Source organism: Pan paniscus, chromosome 23 (assembly GCF_029289425.2).
Source record: "Pan paniscus chromosome 23, NHGRI_mPanPan1-v2.0_pri, whole genome shotgun sequence".
In the NCBI taxonomy this organism is placed as follows: domain Eukaryota; kingdom Metazoa; phylum Chordata; class Mammalia; order Primates; family Hominidae; genus Pan; species Pan paniscus.
In genome coordinates, this window is record NC_085927.1 from 56,206,237 (window position 1) to 56,230,593 (window position 24,357).

Sequence of the window (24,357 nt, forward strand, 5' to 3'; positions counted from 1 at the left end):
CGGCAGGCGATGAGTCAGTGTCGGAACCCAGGGGCCGCCTCAGTTTCGCTGGGGTGTTGAGTTGCAGGGAGTGGCCTGCACCGACTCCCCTCTCCCCCATTCACGCCACTCAAAAGCACACTAGAGGGGTTTTGAGATGAAATTCGCACACTTCTCAGAGGCCTCCCAGTCCAATCCGCGGATGAGAACGTGCCCATTGCGGGGATGCGCCCGGCTGCGGGTGTGAAGAAACCTCTCCGCAGGAGCAGCGACCCTGCCATATGGGCCCCGCACACGGAGCCCCCGCCAGCCCGGGGCCTCGGCCTCGGGAAGCACCTGGGAGGCGGCGGGGAAGGTTGGCCCTGGCTGGTCTGACACACGCCTCGGGGCTCGTCCTTCATGGGCCAGGCCTGGTGCTCCACCTACCACTGCTGGGAAGCCATGGAGGCTTCTCAAGGGTGACCTGCGAGGTGGGGGTGCCCGCCTTCCCTCTTGATGTGAAAGGGGTCTGGTCCCACTGCTTGCCGTAAAAAAGGAGGAGCAGCTCAGGTCTGCACGCGGCCCTGAGCAGCTCGCCGGAAGGTTCCAGCCTGGTCTTTTTATTCCGTTTCCCTTCCCAGGGCCTGTCCAGCCCCACAGACACCGTCTCCACCCACGAGTTGGAGGCGGCCTCCCTGGCTCATGCGCCACACCTTCCTTGGCCTCCGCAGGTGTCCCATCTCACCCAGACCCTGCCTCTCAATGGGTGGTACCTTCAACTACTCATTCTCCCTTCTGGAGACGTCAAACTCCCCTGACTCCTCCTTCCTGCCTGCTCCATAACCGGTTGGTCCTGTCCCTCCTTTCTCCCCGTGCCCAGTGCCCTGGCTTCAGTTCTGGGTCTCCACCCCACCTCCCAGGCCTGCGCATTATCAGACTGCTCTGATCTTCTGCCCGTCGTCCACCTGCTGCCAGGCTCTTTTTTTTTTTTTTTTTTGAGACAGGGTCTCACTCTATTGCCCAGGCCAGAGTGCAGTGGCACCATCTCAGCTCACTGCAACCTCCACCTCCCGGGTTCAAGCGATTCTCGTGTTTCAGCCTCCCAAGTAGCTGGGATTACAGGTGCATACCACTATGCCCAGCTAATCTTTGTATTTTCAGTAAAGACAGGGTTTCACCATGTTGGCCAGGTTGGCCTCGAACTCCTTGACCTCAAGTGATCTGCCTGCCTCGGCCTCCTAAAGTGCTGGGATTACAGGCATGAACCAACGTGCCCAGCCTAATTGTTTCTCATAACGTGCCTGTAGACTGTTTTAGATTTTTTCTATGAGATCCTTCATGTTACCTAATAATGACAGCTTTGTTTCTTCCTTTCTGATCTCTATGCTTTTGTTTTCCTTGTTCATTGCACTGGCAAGACCACCCTGCACCACAGTGGTGAATGTGAGTGGGCTCCTGACATTACAGGGGATGCCTCCAGTATCTTCCCATTGTTATTTATGTCAACTGCAGGTTTTCTGTTGATGTCTTCATTAGATTAAAGTTTCCCCTAGTCCTAGTCTGTTCAAAGGTTTTTCTTTCTTTTTAATCATTAATGAGCATAACATTTATCAAAATTCTTTTGTACATTTCTGAGAAAAATAATATTTTTCCCTTAAATGTACTGGTGAGGTAAATGGCATTCATAGATTTTTAAAATGTTAAACCATCCTTGCATTCCTAAGATAAACCCAACCTGGCCGTGGTTTTTATACTGCAATGCAAATTCTCTAATGGTGATAGGACTATTCAGTCTTTCTACATCTTAAATCATTTTGTTTTGTTTTGAGACAGTCTCGCTCTATTGCCCAGGCTGGAGTGCAGTGGCTCCATCTCTGCTCACTGCAACCTCTGCCTCCCAGGCTCAAGCAATTCTCCTGCCTCAGCCTCCTGAGTAGCTGGGATTACAGGTGCCCAGCACCACGCCCAGCTAATTTTTGTATTTTTAGTAGAGATTGGGTTTTTACCATGTTGGCAAGACTGGTCTTCCTGACCTCAAGTGATCTGCCTGCCTCAGCCTCCCAAAGGGATCCTGGTGGGATTACAGGCATGAGCCACTGCCCTTAAATCACTTTTGACAAGAGTTGTATTCTCCTGGGGATGTACACAAGAATCACTTGAACCTGGGAGGTGGAGGTTGCAGTGAGCTGAGATCGTGCCATTTCACTCCAGCCTGGGTTGACAGAGCGAGACTCTCAAAAAAAAAAAGAAAAAAAAAAAAAGAAAGAAAGAAAGAAAGAAAGGGCCCCCCATCTCCCAATAGAGTCAAAGTGCTTGGGCCTGCCAGTGAATCCCACATCTCCACCCACAGCCTGTGACCCGGCACGTTCCTGAAAGGGCGTCTGTGAAGCGGAGGTGGGGGTAGTGAGGAGGAGCTAGCCAGGGTGCTTGGAGTGGCCAGGACAGGACTATGGTAGCTGCTCCAAGGTGCGGCCCAGACAGTGGGGAGGGGAGCAGAGTGGCCATACCGGGTTTTCCGTCTGGTTGATCCCAATCACGAACACCAGCTGAGAGAGGAAGAGCGCCACGGCGAGGTGCTTGTGAATGCTGTGCAGGTTGGAGCGCAGCGTGCGGACCAGGCTCAGGAGGATGAAGGCCACCAGCAGGGCTGCCAGTGACAAGGACACAGCGGCATAGGTGACAATCTTCAGAGGCAGGACCTCCCCGTTCTGTGGGCGGGAGGGTTAAAGGCAGGAGAGAAGGTAAGGGCCGAGGCTCAGATCTGGTAATTGCATAATAGAGATAAATTACACACTTGCTTATGAAACGATCAAGGCTGGCAGGATCAGGCTGGGCTGGGGAGGCCGAGTGCTCATGGCTCTGGGCCTGGAACTGCCCCTCCTGAGGCTCCTTCAATGCCCTGGGCCCTGGGCATCCCTGGGGCCTGTAGCAGCACGCCAGGCTCCCTCCACTGGCTTGGGGGCCATTCAGAGACCTCTGGCTTTGGGGCGCCCAGGCCATGGGAGCCTCGGACTCTCACTCCAGCCTCCTTTCTTCTGCCTCAATTTCAGCTTCCTTGGCCCACATGTCACCTGGCATCCTGGCCATGAGACAAGCCCCAACCCCGCCCACATATGAACAAACTCCACTAATCACTGACCCCGTCTCCAGGCTGGGTCCTGCTGGGGAGTGACATTTGCCCATGAGACAGGGGCAGAGGCGGGTCAGCTTCACCTGCATATTGCACAAGAGGCCGCTGCCCTCCTCCAGCCCCACCTGAGGGCTGACTCACCCTTCCAAGAATGTGACAGAAACCAGGGCCACTTCACATCAAAAAGCCCTCGGAAAGGACAGTGGCCTGGGCCCTTGAGCCACAGTGCAAACCCGGGGAGGGGCCGGGGGAGGCTACCCAGGCCCCTGGTTCTGACTCCTAGACCCCAGGGTCCCACACAGGCTGTGGCCAGGCTGGCTCCCACCTCCCTCCTGTCTGGATAACGGGAGGCCAGGACAGCGCTCCGGCCATTCCCCAATTCATCTGCAGGCCCACAATGGCCGGCTCACATTCCCAGGCCGCTTAAAATGCCAGAGGTTAAACATTAGCCGCCCAGCCTTTTGTCCTGCTGCCCTGCGTGTGGCCCCGAGGGAGAGCGCCCAGCAGCTGTCACCTCCCTTAGGATCAAAGCAGGTGGGGAGCAGCACCGCCCAACAGACCCGCACTGAAGTGAGGGGCAGGTTCCGAGAGCTCCTCGGAGCCTGAGCTTTGGGTCTGCCATTCCGGGGTTTAATACATAACCAGGGCTCTCTGAAAACCCTTATAATGGGGCTTTGTTATGGAAATCCTCAGACTCCGGCCAATCCTCGAATATGTGTTTTAATCAGTTGATTTGTTTTGTTCCAAGCACTTAGAATGGAAGATTTAGTTTGAGGAGGGGACAGATTTGGGGGCAGGCTCAGCGGGTTTGAGGAGGGGCAGGTTTGGCGGGGAGGTGCAGGTTTGAGGGGGAGGGGCAGGTTTGGGGGTAGGCCCAGAGGGCACAGTGGCCATGGGAGGATGCCCACCTCACGCCTGGAGATGTCCATGAGCACCGCAAAGCTGGCTGTGTGGCTGCACTGGCAGGCGACATGTGTCCGGTTCCTGGACAGGAGCTCGCAGCCCCGGGCAGACCACCCTCCCGTCCCACCAACGCTGCGGAGAGGAGAGAGAAGGGGCAGGGGTAAGACGGTTCCCTCTGCCCATGAGTCTGTAGAGGGCAGCCTTTGCCCAGCCCTGGGGGCTCCCAGGCCATCCTGGCCAAACCAAACAGCAGGTGCCGTGAGTGCTGAAAGCCCAGCGCCCTCGCAGGCTGCTCCCCATCGTGTTCCTCACCAGCCCCCTGCACCGAAGACAAGAGCCACCTGGCTGTAAGAAGAGCAGCCTCACTGCCGCGGAGGCAGGACCATGGGAACAGTCTCCCTTCCCTTCTGTGTCTGGTCAGGGCCTCCAAGGAGCACCCTCTGAAGTTCAAGTTCTACGTGCCATCTAGCAGCAAAACTCAAATGGGGCTGTCTCGCGTCCGCCCCGCCGCTGGAACCACTGCCCCGGGGTTCACACAGCTGCGATGCGGTCCCGTCTCCTTCTGAGGGCAGACGCTTTCAGAAAGGACATCTCACCTTCCTCTGACACTTTCATCTTCAGATTGCACAATGTTTTATGGGAACTGCCCAGAAGCCAGGGCCCCATTATGACTCCCGTTTTACTGATGGGAAGCCCCAAATAACAAGGTGTTACAAGGTGTGTCTCAGCTTCAGACAGGGCCCTGCCCTCGCAGACTCTGCGAAAATCACATAACCTCTCAGATCCTTACTTTGCTAATCTGTAAAATGGGATGTGAGCATTAATATGTTTGGCACAAACTTTACAATCTGGGAATAATAAGTGCAACATAAAGCAGAGAGCAGGTCATTAGAGCTGGAGCTAATTGCCAGGACGCAGATGAATGCCCAAGACAGACAGCCGGGCCTGACGTCCGTCGTGGTGAAAGGGGTTCCTTTCTTCTCTCTTTTATAAGCCAAGCGCCTACTACATTCCAGGTGCCATGCTGGTTGCTTATTAACTAGAACTTGGAAAGCACAGAAGCAGGAGAAGAATGAGGCTGGGCTAACCGGGCTCGCTCACCATAGCGCCGCCCCCAGCACAGCCCCCACTCACGGCTCCTCACTGTGCCCAGGGCAACTGTGATGGGGGCAGCGTTCCTGCTGCAAAGACGTCCCCAGATGCACAACGCTCCGCAGATTCAAGCCTGACTCCTGCATGGCGTCTCCCCTTCCCGGCACTCCCTCCCGGTGTGTGGGGAGGCAGTGGGTCTTCCCCTCCCAGATTGTGCTCCCATCCCGGCAACAGGGCCCTTCCCACCACACCCCCGTTCCAGTGCCTTCTTCTAAACAGAGAAAGCAAAAGTGAAAACCAACCAGCAGAGAAAAGGCAAGCTCCCTGTAACGATAGAGCAACTCAAATGTCCACACCTCACGTGAACTCTGCAGCTAAAAAGCAAAACCAAGGCACAAACACTACTGGCTCCCAGCAGACGGGAGCCACACTGTGGTGCTGAATCCAGTCTCACGTGTGGGTGAGAATCACTCATTTTGCATTTTTCTAATGACGAAACGCCTTTCCCTCGCTTGCATGGATGCTAGAACACAGATTCTCGCGCACGGCCTCCTGCGTTCGCCACTCTGTGACTCTCTGACGCTGCTTCTGAAACGGGCCAGATAAACTGTGCTGCAGCCAGGTGTGGCCTCTTGGGGGTGAAGCCAGTCCCCACAGCTGGACTGTGTTGGCCTCTCGGGCAAGACCGTCAGCAGATGGGCTCTTAGGCCAGTCTCTGGGTTCTGTCTCGCGTGTGTGACCGGAACGGGCCTGTCTTATCCAGCGGTGAACTGGGCACTACACTAGTGTTGGCCGCTGCATGGCGGGAGTCCCGCAGGTGAGGGGTCCCCTTCCTGGGTGTCAGCCTTGAGGGATCTCTGTGCGCCTGCACGTCTGTATCTCCACGTGCAGGTCTGTGTGCATCTGTGTGTGGACATCTAGGGGAGGTCTCTGATGTTCCCACAGAAGCAGAGCAGGAGGCTCACTGCCCCACGGGGGACTAAAAGGGGAAACACAGACCACAAGAGACCGTCCTCTTGGGGCGCTCTGCCACTGAGCCCCCGACCCTGCGGGGGCACTCTCCCTTGGCAAAGCCCTCACATGGGGCTCCCGGCGTCGCACTTACGCCAGGGAGTGGTTCCAGAACACGCAGACAGGCTTGGTTCGCTCCTCCACCTCCAGCAGGGCGAACTGCACCAGGACGGGCCTCTCCAGGGGTCTCGGGAGCGGAGCCCCCTCGCTGTACACCAGCGTGCTCACCATCGGGGTATTAATGATGGGCCGGTGAGGCAACCTGAGGTCAAGAAGCCAGAGCACGGGGACAAACACGGTTAGGAAACATCTGCTTAAATCCAGCGCACAAATGCCCTGAGGACACGCCATGATGTGTTTCTAGGGGAGACAGAATCACACTCCGAGAGCTCGGACCCACGGACCCCACAGTATCTTCATCCCTAGGGCAGGTTTTATCACTGACAGGGCACAGAGAGAGGTGTCACCTTTGGGTCAAATTGGGACTTCAGAAATTTAAAAAGAAAGAGAAGGCACAGGTGCAAAGATGTCACAGCCCGTAATAGCTAATGGCAGAATCACAGGGGATGGTTTCAGTGTCCAGCAAAAGACACCAAAATAATGGCAGCTCATGGGGATGAATCACCCGGTCACTGAGAACCATGTAAACACGAGGATCCCAGAGCCAGGGAAGTATCTGTGAAATGGCAGGAAGAAGAAGGGCGGAGCCTTGGGCTGCTCCCACCGAGCAGGTTGCAAAGCTGCTTCTGGGACATTCATCCTTTCCAGCCAGGACTAGCTGAGCAGACCTAACCCCGGGGCCAGCAGCAGGCACTACCCACGACAGCCTTGGGCCAGGTGTGTGGGGACAGAATGGGGTCCCTCTGGGCACAAGATGGGGTGTATGCTGGGGAGGGGGCATTTCTGGCAGAAACACCAGGATGAGCCCAGGCGAAGGGTGTGCAACGTTCCAGGGTGTGGTATCCTATGGCAGACCCAGAATCTCCCTCCAAGGAACACCACAAGGCAATGGTCTCTGTCTCTGGGCCAGGGTCACGGTGAAATGTCACTGTGAAGACCTGTGCTTGATCAGGATCAGGATTTTGACCTGTGGAAGCCTCAGGAGCCTCCAGAACGGGCCCTCCCCGTGTGCCCCGTGCCCAGGCCTTACCGGAGGCTGCGACGGTCGGGGTCGTAGCGCTCGGGCAGGAGCTGCCCCAGGGTGCGGTAAATGATGACCAGAGCGACGGCGAACTGGCCAGCGTCATCAGGGTGTCGCCTCCGCCTGCTGATCGGGGCCTCCCTCTCGGTGCCAGGCCCCGGGCGCGTGGTCTGCGGGGTGGTCCTCCGGCCAGCCGGCCTCAGCAGGGGGCCTTCTGCAATGTGAGCAGAGGGTGAGGACTCTGGCAGGAGCACCTGTGTTCCCCAAGACTGCTGTCAGTGCCAGCAGGTGCTTCTCAAAAACCAACAGATGTCCCACAGAAAACAGTACTGTGCGTCCCCAAAAAATCAAAAACAGGACTTACCACATGGCCCAGCAAACCCGCTTCTGGGTATACACCCCAAGGAACTGAAGGCGGGGACCCAGATACTTCTATTTTTATTTATTTATTTTTTGAGACAGAGTCTCACTCTGTCGCCCAGGCTGGAGTGCAGTGGCGCCATCTCGGCTCACTGCAAGCTCCGCCTCCTGGGTTCACGCCATTCTCCTGCCTCAGCCTCCCGAGCAGCTGGGATTACAGGTGCCTGCCACCACGCCTGGCTAATTTTTGTATTTTTAGTAGAGACAGAGTTTCACCTTGTTAGCCAGGATGGTCTCGATCTCCTGACCTCATGATCCACCCGCCTCGGCCTCCCAAAGTGCTGGGATTACAGCCGTGAGCCACCATGCCCGGCCTGGACCCAGATACTTCTATGCCCATGTTCACAGCAGCACCATTCACACAGGCCAAAAGGTGGAAACAACTCAGGCATGGGTCAACAGGTGAGTGGATAAACAACACGTGCTCCATCCACACAATGGAATATTACTCAGCCTTCAAAAGGAGGGAAAGTCTGACACTTGCTACAACGCAGGTGAACCTAGCGGACATTAGGCTCAGTGAAATAAGCCAATCACAGAAGGACAAATATTGTGTGACTCCTCTTATAGGAAGTCCCTAGAGGAGTCAAATTCAAAGACAGAAAGAACGGTGGGCACCAGGGGCTGGGGAGGAGAGTTAGTGTTTCGTGGGCTAGAGTTTCAGATCTGCAGGCTGAAAAGAGTTCTGGAGATGGACTGCTTAAACATGAATGTATCTGATGCAGTTTGGATGTGTGGCCCCTCCAAATCTCATGTTGAAATGTGATCAGGGTTGAAAATCGGCCTGGTCGGGGGTGTTTGGGTCATGGGTGTGGATCCCCCAGGAATGGCTTGGTGCCCAGCCCTTGGTAATGAGCGAGTTCTCACTCTATTAGTTCCAGAGAGAGCTGGCTGCAATGGAAAGTCAGGGACCTCGTCCTCTTAGTTTCAAGCATGACCCCACATCAGAGTCACCCCTCTTTTTAAGACACATGAGATAACATCATATACCTGACAAAATCCACTTACTAACAACATTTCCAATTTTAAACTCTCCATTACAGAGTTTACCTTTTCATGTCCTTTTTATGTGGGGAAGGTTTTAGTAATTGTCATGGATCTGTAAAAAAGCACCTTAAGAAAATTCAAAATGTTCAAACTGTTTTGAATCATAATCTCAACCCAGGATTGAAGATTTGTTCATAGACAGCATTCTGGTTTGTTGTTTTTTTGCGGGGAGGGGAAGGTGATTCTAAAATGTCTATTTCTATTTAGAAGCAGCTTTCCCTCCAACCAGACAGGTTTTTGCTCTGCTGCCCAGGCTGGGCTGTAGTGGCATGATCACAGCTCACTGCAGCCTCCATCTCCCGGACTCAAGCAATCCTCCCGCCTCAGCCTCCTGAGTAGGTGGGACTACAGGCATGCGCCACCATGCCCAGGTAATTAAAAAAAACTTCTTTGGTAGAGATGGAGTTTCTCTATGTTGCCCAGGTTGGTTCTGAATTTCTAGGCTCAAGCAATCCTCCCTGTGTCGGCCTCCCAAAGTGTTGGAGTTACAGGCATGAGCCACTGCGCCCGGCTAGAAGCAGCTTTTCATTGCACACCAAAGACAACCAGCTCACATACAAATTTCAGTTCTCTTTTCTTTCTCACATTATCAATTACATGGCTGAGTATCCCTCAGCTGAAATGCTTGGGAACATTTTGGAATTTTTTTTTTTTGAGACGGAGTCTCACCAGGCTGGTGTATCTCGGCTCACTACAACCTCTGCCTCGTGGGCTCAAGCAATTCTCATGCCTCAGCCTCCTGAGTAGCTGGGATTACAGGCGCCCGCCACCGCAGCTGGCTTTTTTTTGTATTTTTTAGTAGAGACGGGGTTTTCCCACATTGGCCAGGCTGGTCTCGAACTCCTGACCTCAGGTGATCTGCCCGCCTCGGCCTCCCAAAGTGCTGGGATTACAGGCGTGAGCCGCCGCGCCTGGCCTGGATTTTGATTTTTTTTATTGTTTCATGCTTACGCTCCAATGAGCACTTCCTTTAAGTGTCAGGTTGGTGCTCAAGAAGGTTCAGGTTCTGGGGCATTTCAGATTTCAGGATTACGACGTTCAGCCTGTACCTAAGCACTTGTACAAAACAACCTGCTGTCACCAACAGGACCTGGCACCAGAGAGCACTCGGAACACTCTGGCCCAGATCTTCAGCGTGCAGGTCCTGCAATGCCCGCAGCGGGGCCCTCCCCTCCCTGGACGCTGGGGACTCCGAGGGCAGCAGCAGGTTTCTAAGCGGTTTTACCTTTTTCTTCAGGTGGTTTGAAGAAGTCGGCTGGGAAGGAGACGGAGGACTCCAGCTCCCTAGGGAACTCTTCATGGGTGGCGTCGAATCGCGGGACCCTGGCTCCCGTAAAGTTGAACTTGTCAAAGATGTCGACAGCAAGAACTGGGGGGACAGTTCCTTTAATCAGACATAACTCCCAGGGCTTTCTTGAACCCCTGCTGTTTTCAAAATGACCACAACTGTCACACTGACACTGGCTGGCTATATATTTTTTTTTTTTGAGGTGGAGTCTTGCAGTGTCTCCCAGGCTGGAGTGCAGTAGTGCAATCTCAGCTCACTGCAACCTCCGCCTCCGAGATTCAAGCAATTCTCCTGCCTCAGCCTCTCAAGTAGCTGGGATTACAGGCAGGCACCACCATGCCTGGCTAATTTTTTGTATTTTTGGTAGAGATGGGATTTCATCATGTTGGCCAGGCCGGTCTCAAACTCCTGACCTCAAGTAATTTGCATGCCCCGGCTTTCCAAAGTGCTGGGATTATAGGCATGAGCCACCATGCCCAGACTATTTACTTATATTTATTTTTGAGACAGGATCTCACTCTATCACCCAGGCTGGAGTGCAGTAGCACAATCTCAGCTCACTGTAGCCTCGTCCTCCTGCGCTCAAGCGATACTCCCACCTCAGCCTCAAGTAGCTGGGAATACAGGAGCATGCTACCACACCTGGCTAATTTTTATTTTATTTTTTTTTTAACAGAGACAGGGTCTCACTATGGCGCCTGGCTGGTTTCGAACTCCTGGGCTCAAGCAATCTGCCCATCTCGGCCTCCCACAGTGCTGGGATTACAGGTGTGAACTACCACACCCAGCTGACTGACCATCTTTAGAACAGAACTGACTTCCAACTTCCTGCATCCCGCCTGTACTTACACCTGTCTACAGTGAGCCTGGAGTGAGGCGGGGTCCTCGACACCCACCCTTCTAGAGTCTCACACCTGAGGGTTTGGAAGACCTGCCGGACCCCCAAGATCATGGCCCAACATCTCCCTAGCCCGGGACCTGTCCCCTGGGAGCCATGGGTACGTCATCACAGACTGTCTTCCCAAAGGCTCCATTTACAGATGAGGAAACAGAGGCCTACCTGCTGAATCTTTTTTTTTTTTTTTTTTTTTTTTGAGACGGAGTCTGGCTCTGTCGCCCACGCTGGAGTGCAGTGGCACGATCTCGGCTCACTGCAAGCTCCGCTTCCCGGGTTCACGCCATTCTCCTGCCTCAGCCTCCCAAGTAGCTGGGACTACAAGCGCCCACCACCACGACCGGCTAATTTTTTGTATTTTTAGTAGAGATGGGGTTTCACCATGTTAGCCAGGATGGTCTTGATCTCCTGACCTTGTGATCCGCCCACCTTGGCCTCCCAAATTGCTGGGATTACAGGCGTGAGCCACCGCACCCGGCTTTTTTTTTTTTTTTTTTGAGATGGAGTCTCGCTCTGTCACCCATGCTGGAGTGCAATGGCGCAATCTTGGCTCACTGCAACCTCTGCCTCCCAGGTTCAAGTGATTCTCCTTCCTCAGCCTCCTGAGTAGCTGGGATTACAGGCATGCACCACCACGCCTGGCTACTTTTTGTATTTTCAGTAGAGACGGGGTTTCACCATTTTGCCCAGGCTGGTCTCCAACTCCTGACCTCATGTGATCTGCCTGTCCCACTCTCCCAAAGTGCTGAGATTACAGGTATGAGCCACTGTGCCCGGCCTCAGAATCATTTTTCTAAGAGCATGGCCAAGGGGGGGCCCACCTGCTTCACCCCATGGGGGCCTAGCTCTGGGGCGCACCCCTGATGGTAGCAGGGTTCCACCCCCAACGCAGCCAGCGCCTTACTCATGTTGGCGGTGACGATGACGAAGGGCCGCAGGTACGTCCGCCGCACGTTGCGTGCCACGTTGCTGAAGTAGCCCTCGAGGCGCCGGAGCAGCTGTGCCGTGCCGCCCTCGCTCCGCTGGATCTGCTCCCACGCCGCCCTGGTGGCTGGGGCCAGGAGGGCACTGCCCGAGTGGATGACATCCTGGTCACACAGACAGCACTCAGTACTCAGCCTGCGGAGGCCTGGCTCGTGGGACCGAGGGACACCTGCCCTGAAAGCCTTTGCTTGCCTAGTGGGCTCATTCATTCATTCCAGCCCTACACTTTAGACTTTGCTCTTTAATATTAGTTGTTTTTTGTTTTTTGTTGTTGTTGTTGTTGTTTGTTTGTTTTTTGAGACAGACTTCCGCTCTTGTCGCCCTGGCTGGAATGCAGTGGCTCCATCTTGGCTCACTGCAACCTCCACCTCCTGGGTTCAAGGAATTCTCTTGCTTCAACCTCCCGAGTCGCTGGGATTACAGGCACACGTGTGCCACCACACCCAGCTAATTTTCGTATTTTTAGTAGAGACGGGGCTTCACCATGTTGGCCAGGCTGGTTTTGAACTCCTGTCCTCAGGTGATTCACCCGCCTCAGCCTCCCAAAGTGCTGGGATTACAGGCGTGAGCCACCGTGCCTGGCCTAGCTCCCAAATATTTTTTCAAAAAGTTTATCTTAAGAGGAATAGAAAAATGTTACTAAGCTCACAAAGTATATTAAAATCCAGAGAATTAAAGATGCTTCATATTTTTAGCTTAATTTACTAGATTTACAAGCACTGTTTAAATGCTTGGAAGGTCTGTTTGCTAGCTGAACAATTGAAATACAAAACAAAAAATCAACTACATGACATATATTAATTCCATTTAAAATACTTAGGGGAATTTCATGGTCTAAGTTTATAAATAGGATCAAACATTAATCAAAGTTGAATTCAAATAGATAAGGAAGTCTTTTTGTTTGTTTTGTTTTTGTTTTTTGAGACAGAGTTTCACTTTGTTGTCCAGGCTGGAGTGCAGTGGCACGGTCTTGGCTCACTGCAGCCTCTGCCTCCCGGGTTCAAGCAATTCTCGTGCCTCAGCCTCCCACGTAGCTGGGATTACAGGCGCCCACCACCCCGCCAGGCTGATTTTTTTCATATTTTAGAAGAGATGGGGTTTCACTATGTTGCCCAGGCTGGTCTCGAACTCCTGGGCTCAGGCAATCTGCCCATCTCGGCCTCCCAAAGCGCTGGGATTACAGGCGTGAGTGACCGCACCCGGCCAGAAGTCATTTTTTAATGTGTGATTTTCATAAATCCTGAACCCCATCAAATAAGCCAGAGAGACTGTGGGTGATTCAAATGTCAGAGGCTGGGACTCTGGCAGAGTGAGCCCTGCCAGGGGTTTTTCCACATACACCCCAAGACGCTAAGGCAGGGAAGACGTGGCGATGCCCCTGGTTATTACATCAGAACTCCTCCTGAACCCCACCAACCACGTCAAGCAGTGATGGAACCACCACAACCTGGGCTGCGCAGAGGACCTACACTGAGGCCGCCGTGGACACGTGGACAGCTCCTCCAAGGGTGACCCTCAGCCTCTGTGCACCCCAGGGTCTGTGTGAACGACTGGGTGGAGGCATGAGGCTGTGCTCAGGGGCTTCGGGATCACACCCAAGACAGAAACCAGGGCTGAGCACGGTTGCTCATGCCTGTAATCCCAACACTTTGGGTGGCTGAAGCGGGTGGATCACCTGAGGTCAGGAGTTCGAGACCAGCCTGGCCAACATGGTGAAACCCTGTCTCTACCAAAAATACAAAAATTAGCCGGGCGTGGTGGCGGGCGTCTGTAATCCCAGCTACTTGGGAGGCTGAGGCAGGAGAATTGCTTGAACCCGGGAGGTAGAGGTTGCAGTGAGCCAAGATCGCACCACTGCACTCCAGCCTGGACAACAGAGCAAGACCCCATCTTAAAAAAAAAAAGAAAGAAAGAAAAAGAAACCAGGAAGGAAACTTGTTTGTGGAGTCACGCATGGAGAACAAACGCCACTGGCCCAACTCTCAGGCTGGGACTCAAATCCCAGCAAGGGGACCCTGCCTGGTCTCTGGCGGCCTTATGCAGACTAGAAGGTTCCATGGGGGCCCTGCATGGACTGGAGGCCCTTTGTGGATGAGGAGGTCCCTGAGGGCTCCTTGGGGATGGGTGGGAGGGACAGGGTGTCCCCCATGGGCTGTGTGTGGACAGGCACTCCTCTGGGGGTCCTGTCTGGATGAAGAGGCCTGCAGCAGAGCCACAACGAAACTTCTGGAGTCCCCGAAAGCACTTTCCAAATATCAGGCTGCATGAGTCCCCTCTGCATTCACCCTAAAACGATACTGCTCAGGGGATGACAACTTCCACACACACAGCCAGAGGGTTGAGGCAGAGGTGTGGCCCTCTGAAAGCAGGACCTCAGAGCTGCGGGTGGGAGTGGACATGGGGGCCCACTGCCGGGCCCTGCCCCTTACAAGCTGTGCCTTTGGGAAAACGCCTTAGCTCTCTGTGCCTCTGTTTCCTTACCTGTCAAATGGGTGGACGACACTCCATCACAGGCTGCGTGGAAGGGAGAGGGGCTGATGCAGGTGGGCCACTTAGAATCCCTTAGAAGCCACTTAGATCACACTACAGGCACTACCGGGATCACCAGCAAGGCTGTGACCTGCATGTTTCCTTCCAGAATACTCTCTAACGCTCGTCGTCAGTTTAGTCAGGCCCTGCATCCGCCAGGGCTCACATTTGAGAAATGAGGATGGGGATCCTGGACACAACCGTCTTCCACAAACTGAGGTAGACGCCCAGCCCCACAGCACCCACCCACGGGCATCCGAGTGTCCCCAAGCCAGGGCGGCGGCCACCCTCCTACCTCGTGAAAGTCGGCGTCCTGCGTGGCTGCCAGGTCGAAGCCCTGCTGCCAGCTCTCGTGCTGAAGGACGTGGCCCAGCAGCTGGTAGGCCGTGCGCACGTCATTGCCAAAGAGCGTGCCCGTGTGCTGTGTGGCGTTGCGCAGTGCCCTCACCAGCTGCAGGGCCCTGGCGCCGTCCACCTGCGTCTCGTTGCGGCTCAGCTTCTCATTCTGGAACAGGGAGGCAGTCGCGATGTGTGCAAACCCACTTCGGCCGCTTTCAATCCCTGCTGTTACTCAGCAACTCACTACTGTCTCGTGCAAGTTTCCTTGTCAGAAAGGAACTTTAAAAATCCAAAAGCCTGGCTGGGCATGGTGGCTCACGCCTGTAATCCCAGCACTTTGGGAGGCCAAGGCGGGTAGATCATTTGAGGTCAGGAACTCAAGACCAGCCTGGCCAATATGGGGAAAACCCATCTCTACTCTCCATTTTGAAAATACTCTATGTCTCTATTTTAAAAATAAAAAAATTAGCAGGGTGTGGTGGTGGGCACCTGTAAGTCCCAACTACCAGGGAGGCTGAGGCAGAACTGCTTGAATCCGGGAAGCAGACGTTGCAGCAAGCTGAGACCGTGCCACTGTCCTCTAGCTTAGGAGATAGAGTGAGACTCCATCTCCAAAAAAAGAAACAAAAAACAAAAAGCCCAAAAATGAGCACTGCTGACAGCTAGACCATGGAAACGAGGGTCTGGTGGGCCGAAGAGGGCTCCGAGAAAGACAGCGAGTGGGAGATGTGGGAACAAAAGCCATGAAACAGGGCAGGATCAGAGGGCAAATGGAGTCAAATGCAGGGACCCCGTGTTTTCAGAACCAAAGACACAGAGCTGGGTCCTCTGGGGGAGAGAAGTCCACGTGGGGGTGCCTGGCTCAGGTGCCAACACCCCAAAGTCCACAGGAACCTGCTGGCTCCAGGCTGCGGGCCCGTGGGGCTGTCCCTGCACTATCCTAGCCGCCCCAACACTCCCCAGCCCAGGAGCCTCGGCCCACACAAACTCTCTCACGCATACACGAACACACACGTGCCCCTGCTGAACACACATCCCCGAGGCGCCCCTACCATGGCCCTGAGGTCCACGAAGGAGATGGTGGTACAGTTAAAGAGCTCCGGGGGCAGCCAGCCCTTCTCCCCGCTGCAGTGTCGGACCGCATTTCCTGGGGAAGGAGAGCAGGTGTGCAAAGCCTGAAACTCAAATTGTTGATCAATGCTTGTGTATTTCAATCCCCAATATGAATGTACTTAAATCCAGAACACTGCGTGGTGGTTAAAACCCCATGGGGGCCAGGAGGCCAACACCAGCACCCCTCTTTCATGTCAGGGCCACGGCCGAAGCTGCTCTGACACTGACAACCAGGCGTTTCGGGCGCCCAGCCAACAGGAGCCAGCACTTCCGAGCAAGCCCGTGAGGAAAGAAATCAGCAACACCATCTGCCGGCAGCCACAATCCCATGCACCAGGAATCCATTTCGGCTGGGCCTTTCCTTGCCTCACTGGATTCCCCAGACGCCCCTCACAGAGTGGACACAGTCTTTGTCCCCATTTCACAGAGGTAACCCGATGCTATGAACAGTGAAGCCACTTGTCCCGGTGCCCCAGCCTGAGCGGCAGAGCAGGGACTGGCCGGGCCTGACTGGCGGGCGTCCCCACACGCGCTGCACTGTTCATGTTTCTGTTGCGCCCTCTGCCTGCTTTGTGTATTTCCTGGTAGGGAAAAGGCGATCGGATTTCTCCCCAGCACTTTGCCTGCGGATATTTTTTCAACACGAAACATTCCATGAGTCCCCACATCTCAACTGGCTCCTCCCACAAGGACGCCTGCCTCAGTTCCCTACACACAGGCCACGGCGACTCACCAACGGATCCCTTAGGGCATGGCACCGCAGCCGGCTGCCCGAACTTGGTCTGTGGCCACCAGATGCCGGCCTCAAATGCTTTGGGACAGCCATTGTAGATCACTGGGGTAGAGAAGAGAGAAGTCTGCTCAGCGGGGCACGCCACACCCACGACCACAAACAGGCACCACTGTCTGCATGCGCCTCCCTGCAGGAGGCCCTGCTCCCACCAAGAACCGAACCCTAGCATCTCCCCTGCCCCCATCCATGTCAGAGCTGGAGAGGGGTGACCAGGCTCTGACCCACACCCCCTCACGCAGAACCAGGTTTCTAGAAGGTCAAGAGAACTCAGAACACGAGGGAGCCCAGGGTTCCCCAAACACCCGGCGTGCATGCACACACGTGCACGCCAGTGCAGCAGCCTGTCCCTGCGCTGTAACCTGCAGGGTGTCGAGGGGCAACGCGGACCTTCACAGCCAAGTGTGGTGACCTCGGCAAATGGGTTGTCGCAGCGGTTGCACTGGCGGCCGATGACGCCGGGCTTGCAGGCACACTGCCCGGTGGCCATGTCGCAAGTGCGGCTGTGGGAGCCATGGGGGAAGCAGTCGCAGGGCAGACAGGTGTCCTGGGCTGGGGGCTTGTAGTAATTCTCCTGCAAAAGCCAGAGGCAGGGCCTGTGACTTCAGATGCCCGAGAGAGGCCCTACCTTGCAGCGTGTTTCCCGAGCGACGTCCAGACTCCCAGCTGGGTGTGTGTGTTGGCCGCCAGCCGTCCCACCCCTCATGGCTACCCTCTGCCCACATCCCACACCCAACGGGGGCTGCCTCCCAAGGCCCCACAAGGCCGGACCCAAGAGAGCAGTTCTTCCGGGAAGCACGCCCTCCCTCATGTCTTAACAAGTCTCAACAGTGGGCACCTTCGTATTTGTCCTAAAAAGAATCAGAGATCCAAATGGAGGCTTACGTATGGGGATAGCCCTTGGGCGTTTTTTTTAAAGTTGTTTTGAAAAATTAGAAGCCACCTGAACGTCCACCGTTGGGTGGGTCAGGGTGACAATCAAGAGCTTGTACTTCGGGTTCAGAAAGTCCTGGGTTCATGCCTGACCCTTGCCGTTTACCAGCTACATTGCCTGGGCCGGTCACCGGGCCTCCCCAGGCCCAAGTAGCACCCCCTCAACCCCGCCCCGGAAAACGGGGCAGGCTGTGACCAGGCTGTGACTTGGGCAGACTCGTGAGCAACGTTCAGACCTGTGTATCAGGCGGGGACTCCGACTGTGTGTAAAATGACAGTGAGCGGCAGGCCCAGAAGAGATGCTAAAACACTAATAATCACAGCTGGGAGGCGCATGGGGTGACTGCGATCTTTATGGGTTTTTATTACATTTTGTATAACTTTGTTTTTTTATTTTTTTGAGATGGGGTCTCACTGTGTTGCCCAGTCTGGAGCACAGTGGTGCAGTCACAGCTCACTGCAGCCTCAACCTCCAGGGCTCAAGTGATCCTCCCACCTCAGCCTCCTGAGTAGCTGGGATCACAGGCAAGCACCAGCACACTCAGCTAATGTTTTTATTTTTTGTAGAAATGGGAGTCTCACTATGTTGCCCAGGCTGGTCTTGAACTCCTGGGCTCAAGTAATCCCTCCTGCCTCAGCCTCCAGAGTAGCTGTGATTACAGGCATGAGCCACCACGCCCTGCCTGTAACTTTGGATGAGAAAAAAATCATAGGCAAGTTTTCGCCAATGCACTCCCCACGTTCTCTCTGCTCTGCCACCCACTATGCCACCACCGCCATCTGGTGACATGTGTGGACCGACCCTGACCCAGGAGAGCTGTTTAATTTGAGCCTTTCAGGACACAAGTCCCACTTGCTGTTGGAACCACCGCGGGCAGTGGGGACACTACTGACATCACGAGATGGCATCCAAGGGTGCCCTGGTGCCAGCTTCCCTCCTAGGGCCAACCGCATCTGCAGGAAGCTCATGTCCCTCGCCCAGGCTCCTGTTACCCTCAGACCTAACATTTGGGTTTCAAGTCACTGTGAGCGCCATGGCTGTGGTGTACACGAAGATCCTGAAGGAGGTGATGTACCCTGAGAGGGCTGGGGAGGGGTCCCTAGAGTCTGCACTGAGAATGCGTGTGCATTTCTGGAGACGTGAGATGTGAGCTCCGTGCTGCATGCAGGTTAGGACTGACCGCCCTGGATGGGCGTGGGGCATAACGCACTTAGTGACACTTTCTATTTTAAAACTGCTGTCATCATGGGACACCAGCTTGGTAAAGACCAGGAAAATGGCCAGGCACGGTGGCTCACGCCTATAATCCCAGCACTCTGGGAGGCTGAGGCGGGCGGATCACCTGAGGTCAGGAGTTCAAGACCAGCCTGGCCAACATGGTGAAATCCTGTCTCTACTAAAAATACAAAAATTAGCTGGGCATGGTGGTGGGCGCCTATAATCCCAGCTACTCAGGAGGCTGAGGCAGAAGAATTGCTGGAACCCGGGAGGCGGAGGCTGCAGTGAGCCGAGATCGCACCACTGCACTCCAGCCTGGGCGACACAGCGAGACTCCGTCTCAAAAAAAAAAAAAAAAAAAAACCCAGGAAAATGGCCAACCAGGAGGCCAGGAGGGCCGGGGTGGTGCCAGAGATGAGCCAGCCCTCAGAAACGGGTGGGCTTCCCACAGCCACGGGCAGTAGGCCGGGAGGAGGCAGGGATTCCTGTTCCACGGGCGGGGACTGGCAGGGCTGAACCCGTAGTTTACACGAGGAAAGCAGCCATGGAGTATTCACAGAGCACGGGGGAGCAGCAAGGAAAACAAAAACCACATCTGCACACAAATGTGATGTGGGTGGGCACAGGTGTGTGTGCAGGGGTGTGAGTGTGTACAGACAGGGTATGTGAAGGCGTGTGTGTATTTAGGGGCAGCTGTGCATGTGTGTGAGCAAACACAGCATGCAGAGACCATGGGGGCTGGGCCTCACCTTGCATTGGCACTGGCCGTTGGTCTTATTACAGTCGGGATCAAAGCCTTTGCTGACGGCACAGTGGCAGGGTCCACAGACGGGGTTCCCCCACCAGCCTCTGGGGCACGGAAGGTCGAGTCTGTGGGGAAAATAAGAGGGCAGCTGGAAGGTTTATGTAACTGTGCTTTCTGGAATGAGAAGAGGCCTGCAGGCAGCATGGAGATGGTTGCCCAGGAGGCCTGGCTGGGTCCAGCTCTGGGAGCTTCCCCTTCCACGTTACATGGCCTCAGTCTCCCCTCTACCGGCTCCCAACCTCACCCCCCACCCACAGATCCACCATGCCCAAAGCGACTGGGACGACATCTCTGTCCACCGTGTGCCCCACGTCCACATGATGCCTGACTCATTGGGGCTTAATGACAATCAACCCCACTGCAAGGCTGGCCTTTCACAACGCAGCCCCAGGCAGACTGAGCTCAGCTGCCTGGCACAACTTCTCAAAGTGGTCTTGGGGTGAGTGCCAGCATGAGATGCCCGCAGGAAGCTCCTAAACAGGGAGTTTTGCAGCTTTTGTTGTCCCCCAGGTCCCCTGGCCACCAGCCCCACAGATGCTCAGGGCAGCCATGCCCTGGTGTAGCATGCCCCTTAGGACAGCGGCATGCGCCCGTGCACTCGGAATCCAGCGGAAGTCAGTCCTGCCTCCCTGAGCCTCCCCCGGCAGAGAGCAACAGACACTGAAGGTGATCAACACTGCAGGGACAAAGCCAGGCCTCCGAGGTGCTGGCCGCTGCTGTGCATGAGTCTCCCTACCCGTTCCTGATGGGGCTGCACCTGCACAGTCACCCGAAGGCCCACCTGCCTGCAACGGCCCCGCCCGAGTGTCCTGCGGGCTCCTGCGTTCCCCCCTGGCTAACCAAGTTCCCTCCACCCAGCTGCCAGCCTCTAGCATTCACTCACTTGGCGAGCAAGTATTAAGGACTGTGTACAAATCAGGGTCATAAAGACAACCAGGCCAGAGATAGAGTCTGGCGTTTATGGATGAGTGTGTGCAGCGTGGGGGCCCCAGAACCTTCATCCCCCTGCAGCCGTGGTGACTGTGGCGCCGGGCATGGAGATGCTGGATCAGCCTCTTGGCAACTCCCCCTGCTCCAAGCTGTGCTCCACGCGGCAGGTGGGGGTTCCCTAAGACCAGACCCGGTCCTGCCACTTTAGTGCTGGGCCCCCACGGCCTCCACACAGCCGAGTTCTGTTCCTGGCTTGTGGGCCCACCTCCGTCCCCACCCAGGCCTCTCTAGATCAGCCTCATCGCCTTACTCCTCTGCAGCTTGGCTCTGTTGCTTTCACTCCCAGAATGCCCTCCCGCTTCAGCCACACTGGCTCCCACCTCCCTCTCCACTCCTAGGGCACCTCCTCTGCGCTCTCCCTGGCATCACATCTTGCTGATATCCAAGAATGATGTGGTGCCATCTTCTCGTGAGGTCACCAGCTCCAGGGCACAGGCTGCTTCCCACTCATGGGGTCACAGCCGGGATCACAGCACCTGCTCTAGGCTCGGGAGGACAAAGAACAGAGCGTAGCAGGTGTCCCTGCACCTGATGGCCACCAACAGCTGAGGACAATGAGCCACAGGGGCATCACCTCCAGGCGACCTGGAACCTTGGTTTATGAAGAACCCAGCAGCTCCACCTTGGACAAAGTGACGCTTGTGATGACTACACACCTGTACCCAGCGATCCCCGTGCAAAGGGTACAGAGCCCAGAGCCAGAGAGCACGCTGCTGCCTGTCCTAACCACACTAGGATCTCAGCACACATCAGAAATGACTTCAAGCCCAGCGACTCGACAGAGAAAGCATTCTCTGTAAATCACATGCGTCTCCCTGCATCTCATGGGGCCTGTTTGCTCTGGGCCCAGCGAGGACTCCAGGTGAGTCATTTGCATGTTTCTGGTGTGGACACATGATGCAATGGGGTTAGTGTGAGACGTCCAAATTGATTCTCATTGCCCAAGCATGGTGGCTCACACCCGTAATCCCAGCACTTTGGGAGGCTGAGGCAGGCGGATCACTTGAGGTCAGGAGTTCGAGACCAGCCTGACCAATATGGTGAAACCCCATGTCTACTAAAAATACAAAATATTAGCTGGGCATGGTGGCGGGCACCTGTAGGACCAGCTACTCAGGAGGCTGAGGCAGGAGAATCGCTTGAGCCCAGGAGGCAGAGGTTGCAAGGAGCCAAGATCGCGCCATTGCACTCCAGCCTGGGTGACAGAGCAAGACTCTGTCTCAAAAAAATAAAAAAATAAAAATTAAAAAAATTTTGATTTTCACTTAATTCATGCCAAATTAAAAAAAATATATGTCCCTGTTACCCAGAATTACACATATCTTTGGGTCAAAATAAGAAAGAGAAGACACTGAGTCGAGGGAACACAGCCACATGGACTCTGAAGGCGCAGGGAGGCACCAGGGGCTGCTCTTACTTGTTCTCGCAGTACGGCCCGTAGTGGCTGGGCCCACACTCGCACACGTAGCCCTGCGGGGAGCCGGGGGAGCGCACGCAGGCCCCCATGTTCTCGCAGGGGTTCAGGTGACAGGCATCCACACAGTTTATTCCAAGGTACCCTGCAAGGACAGAGCCAGCATTACCTCCACCCACAATCCACGAGATCTTCCACGTTAAAATATCTGGAGCAACCTGTCCCCTCCAGAAGATCTGACTTTCCCTGGTACTCAGCAGAGGGAAGAGGAAGAGTGCCACAGAGTCCCCGAAAACACAGCGTTAGGCGGGTTAGACTTGGCGATGCAGAGAGGAAGGCCTTCCCGGGCTGCCCCAAGGAGGGTGAGAGCCTTCGAACACGGGGCCCAGGCTGCCCCAGGACACATGGGGAATGGCCACCAGCAGAAGATGACTTCAGCACCTCAAAACTCAGAGGCCACCCTGAATGGAGGATTTTCTTAATGTGCACTTTTCACTAATTCTTTTATTTATTTATTTATTGAGAAGAGTCTTGCTCTGTTGCCCAGGCTGAAGTGCAGTGGCATGATCTCAGCTCACTGGAACCTTTGCCTAAGAAGCTCAAGTGATCCTCCCACCTCAGCCTCCCACGTAGCTAGGACTACAGGTGCGTGCCACCACGCCTGGCTAATTTTTGCTTTTTTTTGGTAGAGATGGGGTTTCACCATGTTGCCTGGCCGGTCTTGAACTCCTGGCTTCAAGTGATCCACCCACCTCGGCCTCCCAAAGTGCTGGGATTACAGGTATGAGCCACTGCGCCCGGCCTTACTTTTCACTGTTTCTTTGCTGATCACCCCATGTGCTGAGGAGAGCGCCTGGGGCACTCTGTGCCTTGAGTAAGGAAGAGGCTCAGAGTCTCTCTCTAGGAGGGGCCCACTTGCTATAAAATAAAGCTCAGGGCTCCACGGAACCACAGGGAGTTGGCTGGGGACACTAATGTCTAAACTGAGCCCCCCTCCTGTGTTTCAGCCATAAGAGACCTCCCTGTCACTGAAGGGCCCCGGGAGGGCGGTCCCACCTTTGTCACAGACGCAGCTGTAGTCCTCCCAGGTGTCGTGGCAGCGGCTATTGGGGGGACAGGGGCTCGAGGTACAGGGGTCGTCCACATCACAGCCGTCCTTCACCCTGACCTTGAGTGCGTTGTTCATGTTCAGGGTGGCGACGTTGGTGGGCGTCCCCCCCATCCTCACTCCCTGCATTAAGTAAATGGCATTGGGGCTACAGGAGCCCGGAAAGGTACGTAGGGGTTAAGGGAACCCTGAGACCTCTCTGGTCCCTTGCGAGGCATTCACCTGTGACGCCTCATTTATCTACAGAGCTGGGGCGGGCAGGGTTGTTCCTCTTGCCCCATGGCCTGCTGGCCGGAGTGCAGTGGAGGGCTGGGTGAGGAGCTCAGAGGGCACGCCAGCCTGACCTCCTGGGGTGCGCGGTGGGGGCGTGAGGAGTGGATGTCCCTGCCGAGGGGGCTGAGAGCTGAACGACTCAGAGCAGCTCCTTCGGCCGTAGCTGGAACCCCTGGCTCCAGGGGACAGGCACGGGGGCCACTTGGGTGACGTCTGTGGTTGGACTGGGTGGGGGTGGCGGCGAGGGGCTCGATTCAGGACACTTCACAAAGGCAGAGGGGCAGGTGGCTGGCATGGCGGTGGGGAGCTGTGGGGGCCAGGGACGGCCCGGATGCCGAGGGGAACCGCAGGAGAGGATGGGTCTAAAGAGGAAACAGGAGCTGTTAAAGCGGGGATGCCTGTCAGACAAATTCTTCACTCGTTGAAAGCTAACAGGTTGACCAACGGAATCACCTATGGTGCTGCCAGCCTCGGAGCTGCCTGTGAGGGGCAGGCCCCCCCACCGCCCCCCACCACCCCCACGTACCTGCATGCAGCCTCGGAATCCACGGCGCACAGAGACCTTGTCTTCAGAGGCGCCCCCGACCACCATGCTCCTTATCGTCAGCCCGGGAAGCATGCCCCCGATATCTGCCTTGTTCTGTGTGGAGAGAGGGGCCGGGGCTCTGGGGGCTGCATCCACCATCCTAGAAACGTCTCTCAGATGGGAAGGATACACTGGAAGTCTAAACAGTCACTTCAACAAACTCCACAGAGCCTGAGGACATCTGGGCCTCCAAAGAGAGAGCTGGGCCCAGCTGGACAGCGTGGCTGGCTGTGATGACCAGGGCGAGGGGACCAGTCCAGAGGATGGGTGTCCATGCCCCAGCCTAGCCGAGGCGGCCAGTGGGGTCAACGTGGGCAACTGTCCCGCCTCCGTCAAGGGCACAACACTAAACCAGCCACGCTGTGACAGAGAGCTTGGCGAGTCAGGAA

At 55.5% G+C, this 24,357-nt stretch overlaps 1 protein-coding gene across 2 annotated transcripts in view; it reads right to left on the reverse strand.

The window, feature by feature from the left end:
• Positions 1 to 24,357, reverse strand: part of CELSR1 (cadherin EGF LAG seven-pass G-type receptor 1) — a 185,724-nt gene that overhangs the window by 18,480 nt on the left and 142,887 nt on the right. For both annotated transcript variants that reach the window (XM_034951717.4, XM_034951716.4), the window contains exons 11-24: positions 23,909 to 24,022; positions 23,058 to 23,232; positions 22,005 to 22,146; positions 19,542 to 19,662; positions 17,031 to 17,214; positions 16,584 to 16,685; positions 15,790 to 15,884; positions 14,694 to 14,903; positions 11,790 to 11,973; positions 9,928 to 10,071; positions 7,245 to 7,449; positions 6,189 to 6,356; positions 3,997 to 4,123; positions 2,466 to 2,666 (exon numbers count right to left, since the gene is read on the reverse strand). In XM_034951717.4, the coding sequence (XP_034807608.3) occupies positions 2,466 to 2,666; positions 3,997 to 4,123; positions 6,189 to 6,356; positions 7,245 to 7,449; positions 9,928 to 10,071; positions 11,790 to 11,973; positions 14,694 to 14,903; positions 15,790 to 15,884; positions 16,584 to 16,685; positions 17,031 to 17,214; positions 19,542 to 19,662; positions 22,005 to 22,146; positions 23,058 to 23,232; positions 23,909 to 24,022 (2,172 nt within the window). The remainder of the gene's footprint in view (positions 1 to 2,465; positions 2,667 to 3,996; positions 4,124 to 6,188; positions 6,357 to 7,244; positions 7,450 to 9,927; positions 10,072 to 11,789; positions 11,974 to 14,693; positions 14,904 to 15,789; positions 15,885 to 16,583; positions 16,686 to 17,030; positions 17,215 to 19,541; positions 19,663 to 22,004; positions 22,147 to 23,057; positions 23,233 to 23,908; positions 24,023 to 24,357) is intronic.